Source organism: Mustela nivalis, assembly GCF_964662115.1.
Source record: "Mustela nivalis genome assembly, chromosome: 17".
Classification (NCBI taxonomy): Eukaryota; Metazoa; Chordata; class Mammalia; order Carnivora; family Mustelidae; genus Mustela; species Mustela nivalis.
Genome location: NC_139036.1, coordinates 55,254,460 through 55,278,446, shown reverse-complemented (window position 1 = coordinate 55,278,446; position 23,987 = coordinate 55,254,460). Strand labels below are relative to the sequence as shown.

The 23,987-nt window shown below is 56.0% G+C and overlaps 1 protein-coding gene across 2 annotated transcripts in view; it reads left to right on the top strand.

Annotated features, from left to right (window-relative positions):
* Positions 1–222: 222 nt before the first annotated feature.
* Positions 223–23,987, top strand: part of SDK2 (sidekick cell adhesion molecule 2) — a 249,400-nt gene continuing 225,635 nt past the window's right edge. For both annotated transcript variants that reach the window (XM_082707630.1, XM_082707629.1), the window contains exon 1: positions 223–1,269. In XM_082707630.1, the coding sequence (XP_082563756.1) occupies positions 1,206–1,269 (64 nt within the window). In that variant the 5' untranslated portion in view covers positions 223–1,205. The remainder of the gene's footprint in view (positions 1,270–23,987) is intronic.

Sequence of the window (23,987 nt, the reverse complement as noted above, 5' to 3'; positions counted from 1 at the left end):
CGTCTCCGCCTCCGCCTCCGCCGCGCTCGTCCCCGGCTCACGCGGCCCCCGCAGCTCCGGCTCGGCGCAGGCAGGAGCGGCTCTCCGGACGCCGAGCCCGGGAAGCGGAGGGCGGCGGGCTCGGCGAGCGGCGGCAGCGGCGGCTGCGGAGGCGGGCGGCGGCGGCGGCGCGGCCCAGGCGGCGGGGCTCGTGCGGCGGCCGCTGCTCCTCCGGCCCGGGCGGCCGGCGAGCGCCGGGCGTCCGAGGAGGCGCCGCGCACCCGGAGCCGGGGCTGCCCGCCGGGCTCTCCGCGCATCTCGCCGAAGAGCTCCGGCCGGGGCGCGGCGGAGGGCAGCGCCGCCGGGCTCCATCGTCGGCCGGCAGGAGGCTCCGTGCCCGGGCGCCGGCGACAGCCCGGGTCGCCCAGCCCAGCAGCCGTCCCCGCCGCCCCGCAACCGGCACGGACATGGGCGCGCGGGGGTGCGCGCCGGGCCGCGGGACCCGCAAAGTTTGCTAGCCCGCTGGGCGCGGAGCCGAGGGCGCGCCCGGGCCCGGCGCCGCCGGGAGGGACCTAGCGTTCCCGGATCGGGCGCCGGGGCGGTGGAGCCGAGAGGGGCGGCTCGGCCCCGCCAGATGCCGCCTGCAAAGTTAGAGAGAAGAAAACTTCAGCTCCGAGGAGATTCGGACCGCTATGCTAGCCGCACCCCCCGAAGCCCGCGCCCCTGAAAGAAACCCCGCGTCCGCGTCGGCCGCCGCGCTCGCTTCCCACCCGGCCCCGGGCCCCCGACGCCGGGATCGGCGGTGACTGCGTCCGCGCGGAACCCAACCAGGGGGCGGGGAGGGGGCGGGGGGCGGGCAACGTGGCCACGGGAGGAAGTTTCCTGAAGTTGCCGGTTTATTCCGGAGCGCGGCCCGCGACCCGGCCGGTTCGCGGAGGCCGCCCCGCCTCGGAGAAGTCGGAGTTGGGGTGCTCCGGGAGGGAGGAGCCCCGAATCCGAGAGCGGGTTTTTCCTCTTTCTCTTCGCTCGCCCCTCGCCTTCCGGGATCGAACTTGGACCGCTGACGAGAAGGAAGGGTTGGGGTCGCTGGCGTCGCCCCTCCCGGGCATATACGGGCTCCGGCCCGAGCCGCGTGGACAGTCTCCCGGGACGAAGCCGCGGGGTTCCAGGACCACCCCCCCGGATTATAAAACAGTGCGAAGCACCACCCCCCAAAGCTGGTTACCATGTGGGGGCTGCTGATATGGACGCTGCTGGCCCTGCACCAGATCCGTGCGACCGGAGCCCAAGGTACGGACGGCCACCCCCATGGGGGGCTGGGGAGGGGGCTGCGGCGGGGGCACTCTGGCCACAAGGTGCCCTCCTGGACACAGGGCTTAGCCTGGGCAGAGCTCTCTCCAGGGAGTTTTAAGACACCCCCCTTCAGTTTGGGGGCTCTCTTTCGGGGGGGGGGGCGACTTTCTTAGACTTGTGGCTTCCTGAAGAGGGAAGGCGGGGGTCCGTGGAGGGCGGCGTGGTCCGGGGTGAGGTGAGGGGTGGCGACCCCCTCCCGCCGTGGGTGCCCTCGGGCCGGCGTGGGAGGGCGCGCCGTTCGGTGCCGGGCTCAGCGCCCGCCTCCCCGAGCTCCTCAGCCCGGGCTCCGAGTCCCCGCCTGGGGTCCGCGGGAAGAGCCAGGCCCTGCCGGGCAGGCGCGGGCCGCCCGGGGCCGAGGGAGTGGGGCCGGAGGACGGCGGCAGGAGCCCCAGTCGGGCGCCGGGAGCCGGGCTGGTCGCCCCGGGAGGGCAGTTGCCGGGCCTGGCCGCCTGGCCGCCGCCGGGGCTGGGGGTGCTCGGGGGAAAGGGGCCTCGATCCCGTGTCGCGCGTGCAACCGCGGACCCAGCGCAGGGTGGTGCGCGGGGAGGGTTTGAGGCGTCTCCCCTCCCGCCCCCAGATACACGCAGCATCCTGCCTTTGCCTCCCCCTCCACCGGCCGCTCCTGTCTCTGACCTGTAGCTGCCTGGAGCAGCCTCACGGTGGAGAAGGGCTGCTTGGGGGGGGGGGGGGGAGCATTAGGAGGGAAGGGGAGGCGTGAGCCGCGCTGCGCCCCTCCAGAGGGCGGATGCCCAGACATCCCCCCCACCCCAGTCCTCGGGCAGGTCCCAGCGGGGGAGGGCGGCTGCACCGGCGCTTCCTTGCCTTTGGGGTTCGCAGATCCAGACAGTGGTGCCAGCGGTGTCCGAGCGGCGCCTGCTGGGGGCGGAGGGAGACGAAACCTGGACCAGGCTTCAGGACTGGAGGGGCTTGGCCTCCCCCTTCCAGGCTCGGGAGCATGCCTGGACCCACCGGGGGCGCGGGAATGTGGAGGCTCTGTCTCGAACCCGCCCCACCCCAGCTCAGGGGTCTCCGATCCGCGGCGGGGGTGAAGGGACCCCACTGCGTCCAGCGTCAGGCAGTCCAGAGAGCCAAGATCAAAGAGATGAGAATATCAGCTCTCACTCACGGGGTTGAGGGGAGGATTTTACAACGTAATATTACCGTTAAAGCACTTAGAAATTTTGAAAGGGACCCTGTAAATGTAAGGTAATAAAAGTTATTAGTTTTATGATCATCATAAAATCTTCCAGCAGACGTGGACCTTAGAGGTTGGCCTACTCTAGAAACCATTTAACAGATAGGTAAACTGAGGTCCAGAGGCATTAAATGACTTACCCAAGGCTGCTGGCTGATCTGGGGACAGAGTCAGGGACCAGGTGAGTTCTGGGCCCTTGTCTCTCTTGGAACCGGGACCATCCACAGCTGCAGTGGGTTTGCTAGGGGCCTGGCCCTTCTTCTAAGGGTCCTGAGAGGACCTCGAGGCCACAGAATAGGATGGGGGTGTAGCCTTCCCTGCGGCATCTCACAGATTTGCTCAGAGATGCCCCGAGGGCTACTATCTGGAAGCCTGGGCACAGGGAAGGCTCTGGGGGTGTGGACCTGTCTGGAAGCATCTGGCTTAATTACTCTACGGACTCTGGCAGGGGCATTGTTTCCCGGGGCAGGTGGCTCACTAGTTCTTGCCTGTGCAGGCCCAGGCCCATAAAGAGTCCCGGGGGTACGGGAAGGTCCTTCCTGGGTCATCAAGCCTCTATCATGTCCCAGCCAATACTGTCCCATCCACTTGAGGCCAAGACTGAGCAGTCCAGTGGAATTTAAGGTCCGGCCACCTCCTGTCTCTGCTTCCTGCTGGAGGGGCTCACCCTGTCATCATCGATGAAGCTCTCTGATTGAGTTCCTCCCTCTCTGCTTCTCTTGTTTGCTGCCTTTCTGAATGAGGCTGCCCCCATCCCCTGCTGCTCCGTTTGTGTTCTCTGGCTCGGAGAGAGTGTTTTCCAGCGGCCGTGGGTACCCTGGGTTTGTCTCCTGGTGGAAGACCGTGCAGGGGATTGTGGGAACTTGGTCTCACCCGGACTCGAGGGCAGTGCTGATTGCAGGGGGGTGGGAGGCGTGGGGGGAGGGGGCAGGGACAGGCCACAGAGGTTCGGGGGTCCTTTCCTGTCTGCTTTGGGGTTAGAGGATGGAGTTTCTCCTTGGCGTCTGAGTTTGCAGCCTTACCCTTGGTCCTCTGGGATAGTTGAAGCCACTGGCACTCTTTGTCCCTTCTGAGCCTGTGAGCCACATTCTCCAGTCATGACATAGGGTGAGGGACGAGGTGGCCTTCCTGCCCACAACAGACCTCACCTTGGCTGCTGCTGGATTTGGGCTAGACTTTGGCCAGTGTTTTCAGCTGCTGGACCCAGGCAACGCCACCTGCTATATGGCAAGCCACCGTTTAACCACATCCCTGGAAATTCACACGCACTTCCGGAGCTAAGCGCAGCGATGCTGTAGGAAAGGGGATTGCCGGGTCTTTGGCGGAGACATAGCAAGTGCCTGGCACTTAGAAGGTGCTTCATAAAGTGTCATTGTTTTCACCATGATGATGATGATTGTTCTTACACTATAAGCTGAAGGACCATGAGGACCAGCTCTGGCCACCCACCAGAAAGGACTTGCATGCCTTTTCCTCACCCAGGACGCTTCTTTTACCTCCTCCTTCTTCCGAGGCTGTGTCGCTCTGTCTGCCGTGGCCCTCCGGTGGTGTCGGGGTTCCCTCCCAGGTGCTCTGCCTGGAAACGTCTGGGTGAGCCTGGATGGCTGCATTTTGGCCTACTTCTCAAAAGACTCTTCGGGTGCCACAAGAATTAATTGTTGGTGGACATCCCGAGGAGGCCCAGGGGCTGGAAGGAGGGCAGTAGCAGCCCAGCCATCTGGTCCAGAAGGTTCTTTCGAGAGAACGGTGCCTGGAGGTGGGGAGGGACAGAAGGGAGTGTGAGTGGAGTGGAACAGGCAGTGTGGAAAAGCCCAGCCTCAGAGGCTCCTGAAGGCTCCAAAGGGAGAAAGTTTAGTGCTGGGAGCTAATCACAATAAAAGCCAAACAGCACGCAAGGGAGCGGGATGAAAGTTTAATTACATGGTGTGGCTAAGCTGTAATTATTAATTACTGACAGCAAAAAATAACTTATTGATCAGGGCCTCTTGCTAATTACCACAAGGCCGAGTGTCGTTCTTGCCTGGGGCACAGCTGGTACGCGTCAAAGCCCCACGCCAGAGGGGGCTGGGGGCGTCGCTGCTCCCTTCTGGGGCTCTCTGCCCTGCACCCCTCTCTTCCTCACCCCGTGCGCCCCTTAGCTTCAGCTGGGGAGTCTGGAACGTTCCGGCTGTGGCCAGATGGGTGACATAGTTTGGTGTTTCTCCTGGCTGCAGGATACGGCCCCTGCGTGGGAAGAGAAAGCTCAGGACCCCTCCCCAGAGGCCGAATCACGCTGGCAGCCGGACACCTGCCTCAGAAACCCTCCCTCTCATGCATTTGTTCGGCAAATGGTTATCGACCGCTCTCCCTTATGTCCTCTACTGGAAGGCCAAAGTAGGGGCCAGGAACCTTGTTTCATCAGGGAAGGGCGGCTGGGAAAGAGGCCAAATCCTTTACAGCAGTTCTCTGTTTAAACAGTGCCTGAACGGCCGACTTTAAAATGATGTGTTAAACTGCATATTGGTATGCATTTGACTTTGTACCACAGGATGCAGTTGGGCTGTAAGTTAAACAGTAAGGGGAGGAACTTGTTCTTTGTCCTGAGGACTTGAATGAATCCATGCATCGGACTTGAAATAAACACAAGAAGCCAGCTGGTGTTGTCCTCTGCCCATGAACCTGGGACAAGTGGCCGTCTAGTGTCTGCTTGTATACCCCTGGTGATGGAGGACTCACTACCTTACAAAAGAACGTGGTTTTTCGTGTCCCTGTGGCCGATTATCCTGGGATTTGGCTGTGGTTGAGGAAGTCCTCTGACTGGCTAGGACACCTCCTCCCCAGTCCCTCTGGACTCCCTGCCCCTCGGGGAGTTGGGAGCCTGAGCTGGAGTTGATGTTGGGTGTTACGGGGCTGCCTGGGGGATTTCCGCCCCGGCTCCCCTTGGAGCACACTGTCACAGAGGGCCCTCATGCTGCCTAAAACGGTGGGAATTAGTCATCATAATTCGGGGCCTAGGGATGCCAATAGCAACAAATGGGCCAGGAGCGACTGTCGGCAGCAGCCCCACTGCCTGTAATGGAAAAGAAAACAAGCCGGTTGCTGAGGCATCCGGGTTCCTCCTGGTGGCCGCCCCCCTCTGCTGTCTATACACTGGGCAGAAGGCAGGGCCAGTGTCCAGCAAGGGGCCATCTGGGGCTGTTCAGGGTCCTGGGGTGGGGGGAGAGGACGAGGAGGGCCTGCACAGCTGGTCTCATCAGACTCCCCAGCCAAGTGTCTGGTCCAGAAAGCCCCGCTCTGAGCCCTACGGGGAGGCCCCCTTTCCGGCAGGCCGGCAGGTATCCACAGGGACCTGGTGGGGAGTTCCCAGGCCCTGCTTCCACCACTGAGTGACCTGGCGCCAAGACTCTTCTCGTCTGTGGAATGTGGAGGTGGTTAAAAATCACTCTCTCTACTGTGTAGGGTGGTTTAGTTTTTGGATGTTAAATGAGATCATCCTAATCGCTTTCGACTGTTCTCGGTAACTGCTAAGTGCTGACGATGCGCCGGCCACAAGGCTGCGAGGATGTCCTGACCCCCGCCTCCCAGCGCCCTGCTCCCCTCCAACATCTCCCCCGCTCTGCCCACTGCGCTGACCACTTCCCTGTTCCCAGAACTGCCCGGTCGCTCTCTGCCATCCCTGCGGCCACGCCGGCTCCTCCCCAGTATCTGCAAGGCCCCATCCTTGTTTCCTTGAGGACTTTCCCCTCCTGTCCCTAATCTGTCCCTAAGCCCGTGAAAACATGGTGTCTCCGAGCGTGAACTCCTCCCCGCTTTACCTTCTCCGCGGCACTCAGCCTCACCGGACGCACGTATTGACTTGTTTATCTGTCTACCGTTGCTCCCTCTCATGGGGGCACGGCCTTTTTTATTCACTGCTGTACCCCCCGTTGCTAGGGCAGCGCCTAATATGGAGAAGGAGCTCAAGGAATGGGAAAGAGGGAATGAAGAATTCGTGAATGAACACGTAGTGAAGGGATCAAGCCCTTTGTCTTTCGGCCTCTCCCTGCCCCTCCAGCTTCCTCTCGGACCAGTTACCCACTCCATTGGGCTCCCCTGTATGTCCCATAAGCCCCGTGTCATGGAGCCCACCTTGTGCTGAGTCAAGCACCCCGAGGACGGGAGCCCTGTCCCACAGCGACTACAGCCCAGACTTGCTTAGGGTGGGTCGCCTTGTCCTTGAGCCCGGAGCCCACCTGCCCAGGCTCACCCTTACTCCCCTGCCTCGGGCCCTACAGGCGAAGCTGCTTCTGGCACCTGCTTCGGGCTAACATGGCCCTTGGGTCGTGACTGATTCCCTAGTAGCTGCACTGAACCTTTCTGAAATCAGGAGGACAGGTAGGGGTTTGGGGAGCAAGGCCACCCGCGCGTGGAGGCCTCACTTGAGACACACAAGAGAGGGAGGAAGACTTCCACCAGTATCAGAAGCCGTGGCCTCCGTCACTTCCCCTTGCAGCCCACTGGCCAGAACTGGTCACACGGCCCCGCCCCATGGCAAGCGGCCTGGCAAGCGCAGGCTTCTGTGTGCTGGAAAAAGGGACCGGTGTCTGGTGGGGGGGCATTGGTGATGTCCAGCATGTCTTCCTAACCACGGAGATGATCCGCGGTCACTCCAGAAGTGCGTTTCACACACAGTTACTTTCCTCCAGACAGGGCCGTGCCTAAAGCATCCCCAAGTGAGCCGTGGCTCTAGGCTCGCTTTTCCCTGCTTTCCAGGTTTGTGACTTGAGCTGCTGAGTGGCATCCAGTGTCTCGATCGGTGCCTTGAAATTGGGGTGGCCCAGGGGCAAGCTCTGTCACTTTGTGCTGCCCTGGGCCACTTTGGGTTCAGTCACTAACATTCCCAGGAATTCCCCAATTCCTCATCTGTCTTGCCGGGGGAGGAGCCAGGCAGGCGATGCAGGGGATAAGCCCAGAGCCTGGCTTGTCCCAGGCACTCAGCAAGCCAGTGTGACGAACTGTGCCTCTGTGTTGACCCCTCCAAAGGGTCTCAAGATAGGATCTCCGGTTGCATGGAGTTTCCAGATGCCCCGCCCCAGCCGCCAGCCCCGGGGATCTTTGTCATCCACCCGCATCTTCTTTTTCCACTTCTTGTTTCTTCCCCAGTTTTGAACGATCTGGTCTTCTCTCCACATCCTAGGGTCACCAGAGAAGAGGCATCCTCGCATTTGGTGTGCAATTCTGTGTGTCAGACGGTGTTAGGTGCAGTGTAACTGTTCCCTGCTTCTGCCCTCCGTCCACTCCAACATGCGGGTAAACTGAGGCTCACAGAGCTAGGAAGTCAGGATTAGAACATACAGCTCTGTGACCCCCAGTGCCTGTCATCTTCCACTCGCTCCGGCTGCCCTCGCCTCCGTGGCTCCCTTCCCTGATACCTTCCTTGAAAGAAGTGACCATTTGCTGATGAGACGCCCATTCTGTTGGGCTGTCCAAAGACCAGGCCGGCCCAGGGGCATGGTAGAGCTTGAAAATAACCCTCAGAACTCCTCCTCCTCTTCCTCCTCCTGATCCCCGTGGCCGTGTCCTCACTGGGCCTCAAGTTGACAGAATACGAGCAGTCAGGATGGGAACCCGGTCTTTCTCTGGGCTTCTCTTCCTTCCCCTGCCGCCCTCCCCCCGGCCCCTCTCCGGGGGAACCTTGAGATGTTTGGTGAGTCTCCTTAAGGTCACTTGGGGCATTCAAGAAGAGATGCCAGTGATGAAGCCACAGAAGAGTCTTTTAAACTTGAATGGGGTGGGGAAGAGGCAATTAAAGTTTGATGCCATGCAGGAAGCTATTAGTGACCCAGAGCAGTGATGAAATTTTGATGATATGATAATCCTAAGGGGAGGAAATATTACTTGCCATCGTGTGGCCCATTGAGGGAATTCAGCTTCTGGGGCAGGCACGAGTGATATTCAAGGGCCTGTTGGAGCCGGGACCCAGGACCCTGGAACCAGCCTCCCGACCCAGCCCTGCTCTCAGGACACCTGGTCCTGTAAAGATGCCGGTGGGGGAGGCACTTGTGTGGCCCAGAATCTGAGCAATGGTCAGAGATCTGGCCGGACCCCTGGACGTTGGGGTTGCCACCCCGAGCATGGAAGTCAGTCCTGGATCTGCTACAGTTGTTCCACTACAGACTGCCCACTTTGGGCCACGAGAGCCAATCCAGAATGGGTCATCAGAGGGCCCCGAGGAGCCTGAAACATGGGTGACTCCCTGGGTGTAAATCCTGCTGGTCATTTACAGTCCGGTGACCTTGGATGAGTTAGTTCCATAGCCTGTCTGTGCCTTGTTTGCTTCGTCTGCAGAGTGGAGAGACCAGGAGGCCTTACCTCATGGGGTCGTGATGGGGTTTCGTAAGATCTGCTGAGTGCTCAGCATTCAGTGTATAGTGAATGCTGAGGAAATGCTTGTCATTGTCATTATTCTCACCGTCTTGGCTTTGGGGATGCAGAATCTGCTTTGGGTCTGCGATTTGTCATGTGCCCTGACCCCAGAGGCCTCTGCCATCTTTAACTCTCATAGACCTGCTGGTGGCATCTGAACGGATGCTCTTGGGGTTTTGTTTATTCGGTTAAGACGTTTCCTGGCTCCAACTTAAAATGCAAGTACACCACGGAGAGCCCACATATGAAGCTCTTCTTAGCTGTTCAGACCTTAGGGTGAATGTTCTTATTGGATCCTTTCATAAAACCTCAAATTTCTGTGTGTAGCTTTACCGGACAACCGAGTTGCGTCTTCATCTCCATCTTCGGAGGGGTTTGGTCAGAAAGCATTCACGTTATTAATGTTGTTCGGACTCAAGTTTGGAAACATTCACTTTTCCAGGGTCACTCGATAATGTCAGAAAATGGCAGTGAGTACGGGTCAGGTCAGCTTCTTCCTGGGCTGCTGCCTTGGATCTGGTCAGGACTGGCTCACTGTATTACTTGATGGGACCACAAGCCGGGCCCCAGCTTTAGGGGACACAAGGGGTAGAAGGCACAGGGCGCAGCCTGCAGCAGCCACTCCTCTCTGTGAGAGAAGCAGACCCCTTCTGGCTACCCCGTTTTCTCCCCAACAGGGTCTTAGTGGTAGGGTCTAAATGCTGAGACTGGTCAGGCCAGCCCTTCCAGATAGGCCCTTGCCCCCGTGGCTTTGTCACTGCTGTGGTGTCAGCGCCGAGCACCCCACCCCCCGCCGCCATAGTCTGGCCCCATACGCAGTCCCAATCTCCCGTCCCCAACCCCCTCCCTCATTGTGTTCAGCTGCCCTCACCACCCCGAACCCCTCAGCACCCTGCCCCTCTCTCCCCTGCTGTGCACCTCTCGCTCTTCCCCGAAGTCTTGACGCCAAAACACGTCCTCCCAGATGCCTCTGGGCTCCCAGGATGCCGCCGGTCCCGAGGTCTCATTTGCTACTTTGGCCTTGTTGGTTCTGAATTCTCTTTTCATGTGTGTGTGACTGATTTCTTTAATTATAAACTCCTTGAATTTAGATAATAACCTTCATCAGCAAGGGTAGAGGCATTAGACATAAATTATGGTTCCCAATTAATGAACTTAACCCTTCGAAGAAGGGCACGGGAGGTGATCCTAGCGTCAGGGGGAAGGTGACGGGGGTGAGGCTGTGCGGGACTCTGAAGCCGAGACGGATTCCCACTGGGTCCCTTTGGGCCTCCGTGTCCTCACTCAGGAAACTCGAGCCCATAAACACAGGGTTTCCCAGCTGTGGAGTGAGGGACTTTGCTGGTGGAGGAGCATGGACACGGGCCCCGGGGGAGCTGGCCGTGAGCCTGACGCTGCTCGTGCCCTTTTCCCCCTTTATATTCCGTTTTAAATATATGAAAATTTGCATCCCACTGCATAGTCTGTCTGAATTCTATTTTAACACACAAAGGGTATTTTAAAGCCCATTGATGCTGCTGGGAGAGATGGTATATCTGCCCCATGGCTTCCTGGACCCCCGAGGATCTAGGTCAAAACTTGGTTTTGAAAAATCGGAAGGAGATGTTCTCGTGGGTCACATCATCTGTTAGATCCCGAGGTACTTTCCATATTTCAACCATTTGTGTTTAAACTTTTCTAGAACATTTTATAGACATAGGTACTTCCTAAATCAGTTATGCCCCAAACATAATCGAACCTGGGCCCCCATAACCACCGGCCGGGAGAGCTCCGTGGCCGTGCCTTCCAGGGTGTGGGCGGGAGTATAAGGCGGTCGGCCCCTCCCTCGGCGACCCTGTCACCTGAGTGGTCAGAGTTTTCCGGAGGCCTGTCCCCTGGCCTCTCCCTGGACTGGCCCCCTTCTCATCGCCAACCACCCAGCCCATCGGCAGCATTGTAGGGGCTGGGCACCGGCTAAATGTTCCCCATCCGTTTCGGTCACTCCCTTGAAATCTCTCTCGAGGCTCCTGGGCTTCTGGAAGCTGAAGGCATCCGTGCAGTCCCAGGCCCCATTGGGCAGCCCTGCCGGCCCCATCGCCGTTCACATGCCCCGCGGCCCTGGCTCAGGCACTCGACACAGAGTACCGGGGAAACGCTGCCGCTCAGAGACCACGCCCGACACTCAGGCCTTCTTGCTCAACCCGAAGTCTCTTCCCCACGGGCCGTATGCTTTTGGCTTCACACGGCTCGGGCTGGCTCAGCCCAGTGGCCCTTGACCTTCCCACTCGGAGCCCCTTCTCCCTGGCCCCGGCGGAGCAAATGGAGGCAGGGGGCAGGTTGGGGGGCAGGTCGTCGTGAGGCCTGGAGCTGCCAAGGAGGGCCGAGGGGAGTTCCTCATTAGCTCTGCCCCAACCTCATTACAGAGCTGTGCATCACTGGGTGAGAAATGGTTGTCGTCGGGGCCGTAATAAATACGCTGCTGTCAGTGTTGACGTGATTGCACTAATGAACAGAAACCAGCCAGGGCGAGACGAGGGGAGAGGCTTCGGGCTGCGGCTCCGGGTGGCTGGAGAGCTCTGTCTGCCGCTTGCTGTCCCTCGCCCCAGGAAAACAGAAGCCTGGGCATGAGTGGGAAGAAGAGAAGTGTTGGCATTTAACCCCTTTCTCTGAAGGCTTTGGCAGATGAGGAACCTAGAAGGTGCTGGAAACTTCCAGGCCAAAGGACCATTGTTCGGCCCCAGGGAGTGAGGTGGGTGTGATAGGGACCCCAGGCCTCAGCCTGGGCCTGGGGCAGAGGCAAGCAGGGCCAGCCGGGGGAACCTCTGTGCTTTTGATGGCTCAGCCTCCCGTGGAGCCCGGGTGGAGGGCGCCTGCAGGAAGGCGTGGGGAGAAACACAGGGTCCATTGTCAGCACGCCTCGCCTGGAATGTCAGGACTTCTTGTCTGTCCAGGAACTTGGAATGTCCAGCCTCAGGGGGCAGGGAGCAGGCCCCCAACTCCAGCTACTCCGCTGGGGAGCCCCAGCTCCTGTGAAGCCGGGCTCAGTGTCAGAGCTGAAGCAAAGACTGCCTCTGAGATGCGGCCAGATAGGGGAAGGCGGTGGCCCAGCTTAGGGCCGGGCCTTGGGGCACCTGAGGGTTGAGGGAAGGCCAAATGCATGAGGGGTGCCCTTGCAGCTGGGGCCCCAGGAGCACCTTCTTGGGACTCGGAGTAGTCTGCCTTGCGATGGAGGTGAAAGTGTGGTCCAGAGCTGTGGGGCTCACCCTGGAGCCTGCGTTCAGTCCTCTGGGAGAGCTTGCCAGAATGCAGATTCCGGGGCTACACCCACACGCCCCTGGAGCTTCTGATGGGGTGGGTCTGGGGTAGCGCCGGGAGCCCAGGGGCCATGCTTTGAGGAGGTCTAGCCTAGAGGCTGGAGGAGAAGTCGGGGTGCTGTGATGGTGGGCTTCTGCTCTGCACTGTGGTCAGCGGTCAGCCTCCTGCATTGCGCTCCTTCCTTTCTCCTGAAGACAGCAACAGAAGGCCAGCCCAGGGGCTTCCTTCCTGGGAGAGGAAGGGCGGGCCGTGAAGTTACCAGTGGCTGAAGCAGCTTTCGCTGGATGCTCCAACGTAGCTGTGTGTCTATGGGTAACAGAAGCCTTGACCCTCAGATTGTTCGTCAAGCATTTTCTAAGGACCTACTGTGTGCCACGCACAGTGCCTGGGATCCATCAAAGGCCAGGGCAGATCCCTGCTCTCATACTGTTCACGGTCAAGGCAGGCATCAAGCCTGTGGCCGCTAACATCGGGCAGTGTGGAAAGTGCTAAGAGCAGGTGCATCTAGGTCAGGGGCCCAGTGGGGCGACCTGAGACTGTTGCCCCAGAGGAGGTGACCTTGAAGCCTAGGTCTTGCAGGGTGGGAGGAGCCCCCATCTTCCTTGGGGGACCCCGTGAGCTTTGTGTTTTGACATCAGAAACCGCACATGCATAAAAAATACATAACTGGATCTTTTTGACACATGTATGATTTGTAAAATCACCACCAAAATCACGGTAATGGACAGATGTGTCATTACCCAAAGTTTCCTTGTGCTGTTGGCAATCTTTCTGAGGCCGGTGGAGATCTTTCCCCCAACTAAATGTGTATCTAATTGTTCGAGTGTCATTTTTTGAGAACTTCCCATTCAGCACTGAGTTATCTCTGCACCTTTGTTGAAAATCAGTGGCCCGTCGACCTGCAGATCTATCTCTGGGCACCATATTGTGGTTCGTTTCTCTGTTTATCTCTATACCGCTAGCACACTATCGTGTTTCCTGTTGCTTTAGGAGAAGTCTCAAAACCTGGTAGTGTCCGTTCAGAACCGTTTTGGTTATTCTAGATCCTTGATGGTTCCCTGTGAATTTTTGAACCAGCTTATCTGTCTTTAGAATCAGTTTATGCATTTTTTAAAAGATTTTATTTATTTTGACAGAAGTCACAGGGAGGCAGAGAGGCAGAGAGAGAGGAAAGGAAGCAGGCTCCCTGCTGAGCAGAGAGCCCGATGCAGGGCTCGATCCCCGAACCCCGGGATCATGACCTGAGCCGAAGGCAGAGGCTTTAACCCACTGAGCCACCCAGGTGCCCCAGTTTATGCATTTTAGAATCAGATTTTTTCCCTCAAAAAGCCTGCTGGGATTTCTGATCAAGATCGCATTGATGAAACAGACAACGTGAAGAGCGTTGGCTCCCTTGACCTTGTCGGGTCCTCTGGCCCGTGAACGTGGGATTTTTCACTCTGTTCTGTAGCTCTTTGCTGTCTCTCAGCAGTGTTTTGTGGATTTCAGAGTACAGGTTCTGTACATTGTTTGTCAGATTTGTCCTTAAGTATTTCCTGTTTTCGATGCGATTATAAATGCTCTTTTTTATTTCAGCTCGCCGTTGTTTGTCTGCAGGCTGGGGAAAGGCAGTTGATTCGGCCGTGTTGATCTTACACTCTGTGACTTGGTCCGACTAAAGGATTAGTTCTAGCGACATTTTTTGTAGACGCCATTGGATTTTCTGCATAGATGACTGGGTTTTCTCTGAATGCAGACAGTGTAATTCTTTTTCCAACCTGGATCTCTTTCTTTTTTGGGGGGGGCGGGGTTCTTCTTGACCTGGTGCACTGACTGGAACCTCCATTTTCATCCTTTTCTGTTGCTAAGCCAGCTCCCAGGCAGCAGGTGCACACCTTAGTGGTGGCTGACCCCCGAGGTCAGACTGTGCTCAGCCACATTCTCTAGTGACCTCCTCACATGTGGTTCTAGTCCCGAGGGTGCTTCTACTTAGGGGTACACGCACTCTTTGGCATCATCCGTCTCTTAGAAGCTGTGCAAGGTCCAGCAGGGGAATAGCGGACAGAAGCACGGTGATTCTCCTGCCCGTCCACATCGGGAATGAGTTCATGCACTTGGCGTGTGTGGTCTTCCCTCCATACACCCCTCAGCTCTGGGTTGGTGAGCTCCAACCATAGGGGAACTCTGTGAACCACTATGGTCAGATTATAAAGGGCTCCTCATTTTCTGTGGAGGGGGAGATGGGGCTAAGAGAGCCAAGTGAGGTGTCCCAAACCATAGAACTTGGGAGCTCGGGATTTCAGTCCCCTTCACAGGCTCCATCCTGCTGGAATTGGTGGTTTTCACTTGAGCAGAGTGGTGGGCCAAGAGTCGGCCCCTGGGCTATGGATTTGGAAGAGGGGCCACATGCTCCCCTTGCCTCCCCAGTGTGGATGTTTGAATAGCCCTTTGCAGGGCCGGGCCTCAGGGAGGCAACACAGAGGGCCGCTACTCTACCCCTTCCTCTCCTTTCCTTGTAGCGCCCTCCTGTCACTGGCTCACCAAGCTCCTAGCCCAGCCCCAAGACCCTCAACCTGGGCTGCTCCCTGCTCCCCCAGCTTCTAGCCCCAGACACTGGGGGTCATCAGTGCAGTGGGGGCTGGGGGTGGGGGTGGGGGGGTGCAGCTAACTCTGGACAATTAGCTTTTGTGTAATAAGAGCTCCCAGAGACCAACCCTTTTTCTGGAGCCAGATGTCCTTCTAAATGCTTTACGTGGATTATCTGGTCCTCTCAACAGCCCTGTGAGGAGGTAGACGTACCCCTTCGTGTGGATTAGGAAACACGCCCAGAGAGTTCCAGCAGCTTGCCTGGAGTTGCATAGCTTATAAGCGGTGGACTCGGGAACAGGCCTAGACTCAGAGCCTTCGTTCTCAACCGCCGCACCATGCTAGGAGGCTGAGGTCCTGCCCGAGAGCCTTCTCTCTTTCTCCTACTTTTCCTCTAACTGCGGGTGAACAGAACAGCCTGGCCTCTTTTCCACGGCGGGCCCCTAGTTTGGCCTAGCTCAGGCCCCCTCATTTCTAGGCTAAATAAATTTGGCTAAATTACGTAACTTTCCTGAGCCTAGTTTTCCTCTTCTGTTAAGTGTGGCCTTAATACAAACAAAACTCCCTCACACTCACGGGGCTGTTGGGAGGCTCTCCTGAGATAGTACGTGGGAGCAGACCTCACACAGAGCCGGGCAGCTGCGGGATTACTGTGGGAGTCACGGGGGGCCCCACACGATCCCTGTCTCCCCCACCCGGGCCACCACCGCGCTCCTGGCCCAGGCGCCAAAGACTGTGCCCGCCTGTCACAGCTCTGCCCATGACTGTGTTCACCACCCACCCCCCGCCCATAGCAGCCTCCCTGGACACCTCAGGGGCTTGCCCCATGGAACAAGGCACTCAAGAACACCCCAGATCACCGCTCGCGGGGAGGGAGGTGTGGCTGGAAGAGATGCCGTCCGTCCCATGGGTGCACTCCTCGTCCCCGTTGTCCCGTGTTTGATTGACCCGCAGACATCAATTACGAGACACATCATTATTTTATGTGCTATTAAGATGGAAAAAAATACTGCCATTTAATCTGTAATAAGATGCGTCCTGACCCCAGAGATGTAAAAATGCACTCGGAGCCCAGAGAATGGCCCATCGCGCCGTTTTCAGAGCGCTCAGCCCTCGCCAGGCTCTGTGCCGAGGGAACTGTGTTCGTGAACACATTAGTTTAACCCCCACGAGTTTGACTTCGACCATCCCGTTGGCCACAGAACAGGCTGGGGGAGGGGATACAGACTGTGTCCGGTGCCACAGACGTTCCCTGGAAGTCCCCGGCCTCTGGCCAGCGCGGACTCTCTTCGGTTGGGCTCAGGGAGGGCAAGACAGAGAAAGGCTAAGGGGTTCAGGGGCCACCCTGAATGCTGCCCTTCTGTCCCCAGTCCCGGGACCATCACAGAGCAGCCCCTGGGGCCCAGGCTCAGACCCCTGGGTGTTCCCCTGGCGTCCCCCAACCCTCTGCCGGCCCCCATCCCTGTCTTCCTGGAATGTGCTGGGCCCAAGGAAACCTCCCTGCCTGTCTTGTTCCAGCCTCCGCATTCCTTCCTCAGTGCTGCCTGAAGCCAGCACCTGTCTCCTGGGGGACAGTGGCCCTGGAGGCGTGAATGTCTGGCCTTGGTTCCTCACCAGGCCTCCCCCTCTGAGCCGGGACTTCCGGGCCAGGCCAGAGCTTCTGAATCAACCCTGCTTGGCTCTTCTCTTCTTTGGCTGACCCTGAAAGCTGAGCTGAGGGTTTGCGTCTAATTACACGGAGACCCCGGGACAGGCTGGCACAGACGAGCTCCCCGCATCCGCCCAGCCCTCAGGCTTTGGGCACTGTTGGCGGTGGTTTCCTTGGAGAGGCCAAGGCCCTAAGGACAGCTGGCCTGTCTCCTCCCGTCCCCAGCCGCGGCCAACCCGTTCGTCTGTCACCACAGACAGAGGCGACACGGAAGCTATGCTCGGCCCCCCTCAGGCACCATTCTGGGCTGTTACTCTCTTGGCCCTCACAAGTCCTGCCTCTCCGGAAACTTCTGTGCGTGCCCTAGGCCCTTGGGCTCTGGCCTGCCCTGCCACACTCAGCTCTGTCACGCTGCCCCATTACCACACCAGAGAGCAGCTCTGAAACAGAGCGCAGCCCGGACACAGTCTCTAACCCACTGGTGGGATGGGTGACGTAATTTGTGGGGCCCGGTGCAAAATGAAAACGGGGGTCACTTGTTAACACGCTAAAAATTCCAAGATGGTGACAGCAGAGCGTCTCATCAGGGGCTAGGGGCAGGGTGGTGCTGGAGGTATGACCCTCTAAGCATGGGTCACTCACCCAGGAGGCTGGCCCTGCCCACTGGTCAGACCCTTGAAGGATTCCCCTCCTTCGCCGGGCCTCAGTTTCCCGGTCTGTGACAGCACAGTCCGGCCACCTGGGATCCTGTTTCCCTCCTGCTGTCTTCCCTGGGCCCTCACTCCCTCTCCTTAGGCCAAAGAAGCCAGGGCTCCCTTGTCTCGGGCCCCGGGGGTAAGACAGGGCGAGGCGGAATGGTGAGCAGGCACAGAAGCTCCTCTGTGAAGTCGGCCGGCTCTCTCTGGGAGATTGTCTCCATCATCGCGGGCAGGCAGGGCAGGCAGGAGAACGGAGGGCAGGGCTCTGGAACTCAGCCCCTCCGCGGTGTCGGAGGCCTGCTTGTCTGGTCCTGCCTGGTACGCACTGTTCTTGCTTCCTCTGCCTCCTGATCCCAGAGAAGCCATGTACAAAAGGCCACAGTTTTCAAAGCCGGAGCACACGTTGGCTGGAATCCTGGCCTCGCTGCCCTTCAAAAGCCCTCCCAGCCTCAGTTCCCCATCTGTAAAATGGGGACAGCCATAGGCATCGCCCAGAAGATGTCAGTCCCCCGGGTCCACGTTCCTCCTTTGCTGTCAACTGTTTGAGGGAGATCAGGAAGGTCCCTCTGCGACACTGGATGTCTGCTCCATCCTCGGTTGGCGGGAGCCCGGGTCACCCGGCACGCAGTAGGTGCTCAGTAAACACCGGTGACTGTTAACCATTAATTAGTGCCACTACCGCTGTTGGGATCGTGCCTTCGTGCCACGTTCATTCTGGGCTTTGGGATGCACCCCGGCTTTGAGGGGACCTTCTACCACTTGGAGTTGGTTAGGAATGCAGAATCTCGGGCCCTGCCCCAGAGCTGATGAATCAGGATGCCCCGGGAACTTGTCCGCGCATTGACGATTGGGACACACTGGCGCTCCTTTGCTGCCAGTGGTCGACTTCAGAGGACACAGGCCCTCCCCAAACACAGGCTGTGGGTCGCATCGCTTGCGTGGCACCTGTGCGGAGGCATCGCATTGCCTGTAGCCAGTCTCCGTTGTCCACACTCAGGGCTCATGCCCTCCCAGCCCCCCAGTGGCAGACGGGCCGGGGAAGGATCTGGGGCCTGGGCTCCCCACCCAGCCCTCCTCCTGGAGGAGCAACTCAGAGGCCCTACTTTGTTAATGGTCCGTCTGTATGGGAAGGAGAACATGGACTCACCCCCTTAAATAAAGGAAACTGAGAGCTCTCCAGGACACAAGCTCCCCTTGGGGAGCTCATCACTTACTTGAGGGCTCTCCCCACGTCGCATGGATTCGTGAAACTTCCCGGAAGAGCACAGAGCGCCTGGCCCACGGGCGAGTGGGAGCTGAGAACGTCAGCGTCTGGGAGGAGGTGGGGTGCCGTGGAGTTGACCTTGCAAAGCCAGAGCAGGGAGGGAACTGAACTGGGGGAGGCTGTGCTCTTACTTCCTCCATCTCTCCTCCCACTGCAGCTTGCTGGCTCTCCAGGGGGGCGGCGGGGCCTCCTCCCTCCTTCCTGCCTGGTCCTGGACAAGCACAGTGGGCTGGGCTGCCCTGTTCCTGCACTCAGTGAATTAGTGGGGCCTCCGGCGGTTTAGCCGAGAGACAACCGAGGAGAATTCAGGTTGCAGACAAGAGGTAGGCCTCCTTGGCTATAGGCGAGCCACCTAGCCTCTCTGAGCCTCAGTTTCCCTCTCTGTTGATAGGGGGTGCCAGTACTTGCTTCTCGACGTTATTGGGAAGATTACACAGATGATTTTTTGTCAGGCTCTTGGAAGAGCTGCTGGTATATAGTTGCCAGCACGTGTTTGTTAAGTAAATCAAAATGAAATAGGAAGCAATAATCAAGTGGGGAAGAGAGGCCTTCCCCCTGAGGGAGGCAGGAAGGATTTAGCGGAAGATGGAGCGTTTGAACTGGGAGCGTAAAGATGCCTGCTAATTGGGAAGTGGAGCGGCAGGCTGGGAAGGAGAGTTCTAGGCCCAGGGCACTGCCAGGGCAAAGGCCTAGAGGTGGGAACATTGGGCGAGCACAGCAGGGGAGGGGAGGTGGAGGGTCGGGTCCCTGCTCCCTCTCCCGGGAATGACAGGGGAGAAGCACATCCGTGATCAAGGCCCTTGAATTTCAAGTTTAGGACTTCAGAGTTCAGGGTCGCAAACACTGAAGGCCAGAGCCAGCACCCTCTCTGCCAGAGGGGTGCCTGTGATCTTAGGCCATTCTAGATCTAAGAGACCCCATGAAGAAGCTGGTCCTTCTGAGGCCCTTGTCCCATGGTAGGAGAGAGTGAGGCACAGGAAGAAAGGATCACCTCTCCCTGCTTTGTCCAGGGGTCCTTTACAAGTCACCTCCCCCACCAGCGGATGTAATGGCAGGATTTCAGCCTTGGCACCTGTCACAGGGCTGTCTGCCTCCCTCCACTCCAGGGAAGGAGAGGAGAAAGGGCGAGAACTATTACTTTCCTCCCTGAGCTAAGAGGACCTGTCCTAGCCATAGACACAGCCCCAGTTTCTATAATCCAAAGGGTCGAGCTGCACATCAAGAGGGAACCACGGAAGGAGCAGAGACCCCTGCATCTGGCTGGGGGAGTCAGCCTCAATATGCATATGGAGACAGTGGGGGCATGAGGGAGGGTCCTGGGGCCCCTTCCCAGGGCATTGCTGACTTCTAGGTATCCCCGTGATGAAAGGCTTTTTTTCCACTCCTCTACTTGACCTCTCTGTTCAGCGGAGAGAAAAGCGTTCACTGGCCGTGGCTGAGCAGAAATGAAACTGGGAAAAGCTTTCTGAAGTTCGGAAATTTGGAGCACAGCATCGCCGGCACACTATAGGATGAGGGCAGCGGGAGGCTGACTGCAGAGGCCAGGTGGCTCGATCCTGCAGGGCTGTGCTGAGCCCCTCTCCTTGTTCTGTTTCTGGGACACGCAAACGGGCATTGCCGAGAAGGGGACATGAAATCCTATGTCCCCTTTATCTTTAGCTCTGATTTTTAGAAGTTTGGCGATGCTGTGTCTAAGCATGGTTTTATTTGCTTTGTATTCATCCCGCTCGGGGTTCGCTGACCCCCCCAGTACATTTATGTCTTTCACCAAAACTGGGGAAACGTCCGCCACTTTTTCTTCAACTATTTTCATTCAGCCCCATTTTCCCTTTTCTCTCCTTCCGGGGACGTGAGTAACACCTATGCGAGATGTGTTGATTTTGCCCCACCTTGAGGCTCTGTTCACTTTTTTCCATTATTTTCTCTTTCTGTTCTTCAGATTGAATAATTTTTCTAGGTCTGTTTTCAAGCCCTTTGTCTTCTGTTGTCTCCATTCCACTTCCAAGCCCATCCATTTAAAATTTTCACATATATGTACGTACGTACGTGTGTATATATATACACATACATACATATATGTATGTATGTGTGTGTATATATATATATATATATATATATATATATATATATAAAGATTTTATTTATTTGAGAGGCACCTGGGTGGCTCAGTGGGTTAATAAGCCTCTGCCTTCAGCTCAGGTCATGATCCCAGGGTCCTGGGATCAAACCCCGCATCGGGCTCTCTGCTCAGCAGGGAGCCTGCTTCCCCCTCTCCCTCTGCCTGCCTCTCTGCTTGATCTCTTTCTCTCTGTGTCAAATAAATAAAATCTTTTTTTTTTTAAGATTTTATTTATTTGAGAGAGAAAGCACTAGCAGGGAGGAAGGGCAGATGGAGAGGGAGAGGCAGACTCCCTACTGAGCAGGGAGCCCATTGTGGGGCTTGACCCCAAGACCCTGGGATCATGACCTGAGCCAGAGGGAATCACGTAACCAGCTGAACCACCCAGGCGCCCATCATATGTTTTATTTTTTGGTTTCAAGATTTCTGTATGAATTTATATATTCTAAAAAATACTGTATTATTTTCTAGCTCTCTAAAGATTTACAGTCTTCTTACCCGCTAAGAGCGTATTATTGTGGGTCTCAGTGAGATTTGTTCTAGTAGCTACTTTACAACCAATGCTGGCTAATTGCAACATCCAGTCATTTCAGGGTCCAGTCTCTATTGATTATCTTGAGCATAGGTCATATTTCCCTGGCTCTTTGTACGGTAATTTTGGAATGTATCCTGGGCATTGTGATGTTTAAGTTATGGAGTACCTGGATTCTGTTATATTTCTTCAAAGAGTATTGATTTTATTTTTGCTTTGTTGGGAATGAAACAGCAAACTGACTTCCGTCTTCTCCTCAACTCCCCAACCAGGGCAGTAGCTCAAATAACCATTCAGTTCTTCTGTCCTCAGCTGGTTTACTTGCATTCTGCCCTGGGCGCGCATGGTTAATGGGTCAGAGATTCGAGCAGAGCCTCTACATGGAATTTGCGGTTCTTCCTTCGGCTCTCTCCTTTCCAGGATTCACCCCTCACTTTCCACTGGCTGTGGCTGCCCTTAGTGTCTATTCTTCAGACCAGAAAGACTCTGAGTTTTCTGTTAGAGTTCACGTGATATAAAATTAACCATTTTAAAGAGAATAATTTAGGGGCATTTCTGGTACCTTCATTGTGTAGTGCGACTCCCACCTCTGAGTTTCAAAAGATTGTCATCATCACAAAAGGAAAGCCCGTACCCACTGAGTAGTTCTTCCCAGATGCTCCTCCCTCCGGCCTCTGGCAACCATCAGCAATCTGAATCTAGAGGTCTCCCTATTCTGGGCTTTTCATATAAATGGAGTCATAATGCTATGGATCTTTTGTGTGTGGCTTCTTTCACTGGGCATAATGTTTTTCTAGGTTCATTCATATTGTAGTATGTACTTGTATTCCGTTCCTTTCTATGTCGGAATAACGTTCTACTGTATGTATACACATCTGTTTATCCACTCGTTAATGGACGTGTGGGCTGTTTTCACCTTTTAGCTCTTGTGAACAGTGCTGCTATGCGCCTGTGTGTACATGTGTTTGTTTGCATATCTGTTCTCAGTTCTTTCAGTGGAGTGGAATTGCCAGGTCCTACCGTAATTCTACGTTTCACGTTTTTTTTTTTTAAGATTTTATATATTTGACAGACAGAGATCACAAGTAGGCAGAGAGGCAGGCAGAGAGAGAGGGGGAAGCAGGCTCCCTGTGGAGCAGAGAGCCTGATGCAGGGCTCCATCCCACGACCCTGGGATCATGACCTGAGCCAAGGGAAAGGCTTTTAACTCACTGAACCACCCAGGCACCCCTCTACGTTTAGCTTTTTAAGAAACTGATAAACTGTTTTCCATTTTCCATTCTCACCACAAGGTACAGGGGGTCCAATTTCTTCACATCCTTACTGACAATTATATTCTGTTTGATTATTTGTTTCGTTTGTTTAGTTAATTTAATTACAGCTCTCTTAACGAAGTGGTACCTCACTGTAGTTTTAACTTGCATTTCCCGGACGAGTAGCAACGTTGACCATCCTTGCTCATGCTTGTTGGTCATTTGTGTATCTTTTCCAGAGAAATTTCTGTTCAAGTTCTGGGTGCATTTTTTTAAAATATTTTATTGATTTTTAGAGAGAGAGAGGGAGAGAGAACATACATGAGTGGTGGGAAGGGCAGAGGGAGAGAAAGAGAATCTTAAGCAGGCTTCTCACTGAGTACCCCCTGCATGGGGCTCGATCTCACAACCCTGAGACCATGACCTGAGCCAAAAACGAGAGTCAGACGCATAATTGACTGAGCTCCCGAGGCAACCTTCGTTGTGCATTTTTAAATCCTATTGTGGAGTTATAAGTGTTCTTTAAATATTCTGCATACTGGACCCTTGTCAGATAAATGATTTGCAGATATTTTCTCCCATTCTATTAGATTGCCTTTTGATGCACAAACAGTTTTGATTTTGATGAAGTTCAACCTATTTTTCCTTCCGGTATCACCTCTAAGAATCTACTGCGAAATCCGAGATTATGAAGATTTAACTCTGTGCTTTTTCTAAGAGTTTATAGTTTGGCTCTTATATTTAGGTCTTATATTTTAGGCTCTTATATTTAAATTTAATGTCAGTTTTGGTATACGGTGTGGTGTAGGAGTTCAACTTCATTCTTTTGCTTGTGAATATCTAGTTGCCTTGACACCATTTGTCGAAGAGACGTTTTTCCCCATTGAGTGTTCTTGGCAGTCTTGTCACTGGGCCATAGACATACAGATTTAATTCTTACCACTCGAGTTCCGTCGGTCTCCGCATCTGTCCTTACTGTTTTGATGACTATAGCTTTATTCTGTGGGGGCTTGAGCTCTCTGTGAGGTGCCGACTTCAGCCTGCCCTCAAGTTAAAAGCCATAAAAAAACCCAGGAAACTCAGTGAGCCATGCGCTGCTTCCGTGCCTCACGTCCTCTCCAGAATCTGCCCACTCTGATTCACTCTCCAGGGCCTTCAGGTAGCTGGGTTTTATGGATGCATTCCAGACATTGTCATTGTCAGCTGTGGAATGAAATGCTCTGGCCACAGTCTGCTTGGCTGATGCCAGAAGCAGGATCTACTCTCACCTGTCCCTTTTTCTTACCATTGCTTTCCTCGGTTTTTAGTGACAATGGCAGAAGTGATGAAGAATGCAGGGTACCTGCCCAGGAGAAGATTTTTTGCTTGGCCCGTGTCCCCTGGAACATGAGTGTCGAGGCAAGAGGGGAAGGCTGCTTTCCTAACACACTCACACACCTGCTGCCCCGTTCCTGGGCATGAAGTGGGTTGTAGGTTTTAGGGAGAAGTGCCGTGTGTGTTCAGAGGACAGCGGTGAAGCCTCCTCCTTGTTCCTTTCCTTCCTCAGCTCTGTGCTGTGCACAGTGGATTTCAGGAGCCCCTCGCTGTCCCATTAAGTGTCTGTGACTCTAGCAAGGGCAAAGGAGCGATGCTTCCATGATTCCTGCTAGCTCTGCCGCGCCCCCGGGTTGGCCTACTGCTGCCCCCCAGGAGGATCTTATTTT